This window comes from Lolium perenne, chromosome 2 (assembly GCF_019359855.2).
Source record: "Lolium perenne isolate Kyuss_39 chromosome 2, Kyuss_2.0, whole genome shotgun sequence".
NCBI classification, from domain to species: domain Eukaryota; kingdom Viridiplantae; phylum Streptophyta; class Magnoliopsida; order Poales; family Poaceae; genus Lolium; species Lolium perenne.
In genome coordinates this window covers 270,643,181-270,644,830 of record NC_067245.2, presented here as the reverse complement: position 1 = coordinate 270,644,830, position 1,650 = coordinate 270,643,181, and the positions used below count along the sequence as shown (strand labels likewise).

Below are 1,650 nucleotides of genomic sequence, written 5' to 3'. Positions count from 1 at the left end.
AAGGATGTTAACTCGGTGAATGCAGGATCGGCGACCTCCATGCCGGAGGATCGCCGGGCACAATGAGTATCTTTTCACATAACTGTCATGGCATTGGCAACACCACGACAGTAAATGAACTTCGAGCTTTGGCGAGAAGGTTTTCCCCATCGGTGATGTGTGTTGTTGAGACGCAGATTCATAAGTCACGGGTGGAACGATTAGCACCAACGTTAGGTTTTGATAAAAGTTTTGCTGTTAGTAGTGCAGGACGGAGTGGTGGTCTGGGCCTGTATTGGAAGAAGAACATTTCGATGGAAATTTTACCTTTTTCGCAATACCATATTGATGTTATTGTAAAAGAGGGGGGCAAGGCCCATGGAGGCTCACGGTGGTGTATGGTGATGCGCAAGTGGGTGAACGTCACAAAACTTGGGAGATGTTGAAGTATATTAGAGCCTCGTCTGATCTGCCGTGGCTCTTAATTGGTGATTTTAATGAAGTTCTCCACCCAGAGGAGCACTGGGGAGTTACTGAGAGAAGCATGTCACAGATGCTAGGCTTCAGAGACATGGTTGATGTGAATGGTCTTTGTGATCTAGGTTTTGAAGGACGGCCATGGACATTTGAAAAAAGGGTTGCAGGTGGGAGTTTTTGTAGGGTGCGGCTGGACCGAGCTTTGGCCACTCCAGATTGGTGTGCAAGGTTCCCCAATGCATCTGTTCAACACCTGACTGCTGCATGTTCTGACCACTCTCCAATCATTCTTCGCTTTTCTGGGAGTAGGATGATCGGGAGGTGGGGTAAGGAAAATAAACCTTTTCGGTATGAGCTAATGTGGGAAAAGCACCCAGGATTTGTTGATATGGTGGAGCAGGTTTGGAAGATGGGATCAGCATGCTCGGTTCGGGAACTGATCAAAAAAATGGAGAACCTAACAAAGGCCTTGGGTGAATGGGATGCAAATACTTTTGGCAGTGTCAAGAAGGAGTTAAAACGACTGAAAGATGAGATGTCACGTATGAGAGATGAGCCTACCAGACTGGAACCATCATATGAAGAGAAGAAACGGTAGAGCAAATTCTTGAACTTGAGAATAGAGAGGAGACGATGTGGAAGCAGAGGTCGCGCATTCAGTGGCTGGCTGAGGGCGATCGGAATACTAAGTTCTTTCACCGGCTGTTGGGGGGATGACCCCCGGTATGCCAAAGGCATGCCAAACCGGATGGTTTAGGCCATCAGGATACCGGTTCAACTTTCATACCGGAGCCCATGATAAGAGTTTGGCTAAGTGAAGCTAAGCCGGTATCCCCAAGAGGGGTATGCCGGAACCAGGTAGAAAAGACACCGGGATGCCGGAAGGAAGAACATGTCGGCGAACTGGTCAAAGATTCTCTCCAGAGCTAGAGGACAAAGATGAGCGAAGCAAAGAAGCTTTATACGTGGGCGTGACGATAAAGAGGAGGATGATGAAGAAAGAAGCCGGGGGACGTCAGCCCCCCTATTTAAAGAAGACCCCGGCATCATCTATGATTAAAGTAGCTTTATAAAGTATCTTTGTAAAGTAGTTTGTCTAGTCAAAGATGCCATTAGGGTTTCTTGCCTTGTAAGCCACCCTCTCCCCTATATAAGGAGAGGGGGCAGCCTCCTTCACGGGCACGGGAGAGAGAG

The 1,650-nt window shown here is 48.1% G+C and overlaps 1 protein-coding gene across 1 annotated transcript; it reads left to right on the top strand.

Annotated features, from left to right (window-relative positions):
• The first annotated feature begins 418 nt into the window (after positions 1–418).
• LOC139835803 (uncharacterized) lies at positions 419–1,054 on the top strand. The gene has a single exon (XM_071825674.1). It carries the CDS (start codon positions 419–421, stop codon positions 1,052–1,054), a length of 636 nt encoding a protein of 211 aa, XP_071681775.1.
• The last annotated feature ends 596 nt before the right edge of the window (positions 1,055–1,650 follow it).

What these genes read in the sequence shown, in the direction of transcription:
- LOC139835803 (XM_071825674.1), top strand. Translation starts at nt 419, where the DNA reads ATGTTGAAGTATATTAGAGCCTCGTCTGATCTGCCGTGGCTCTTAATT.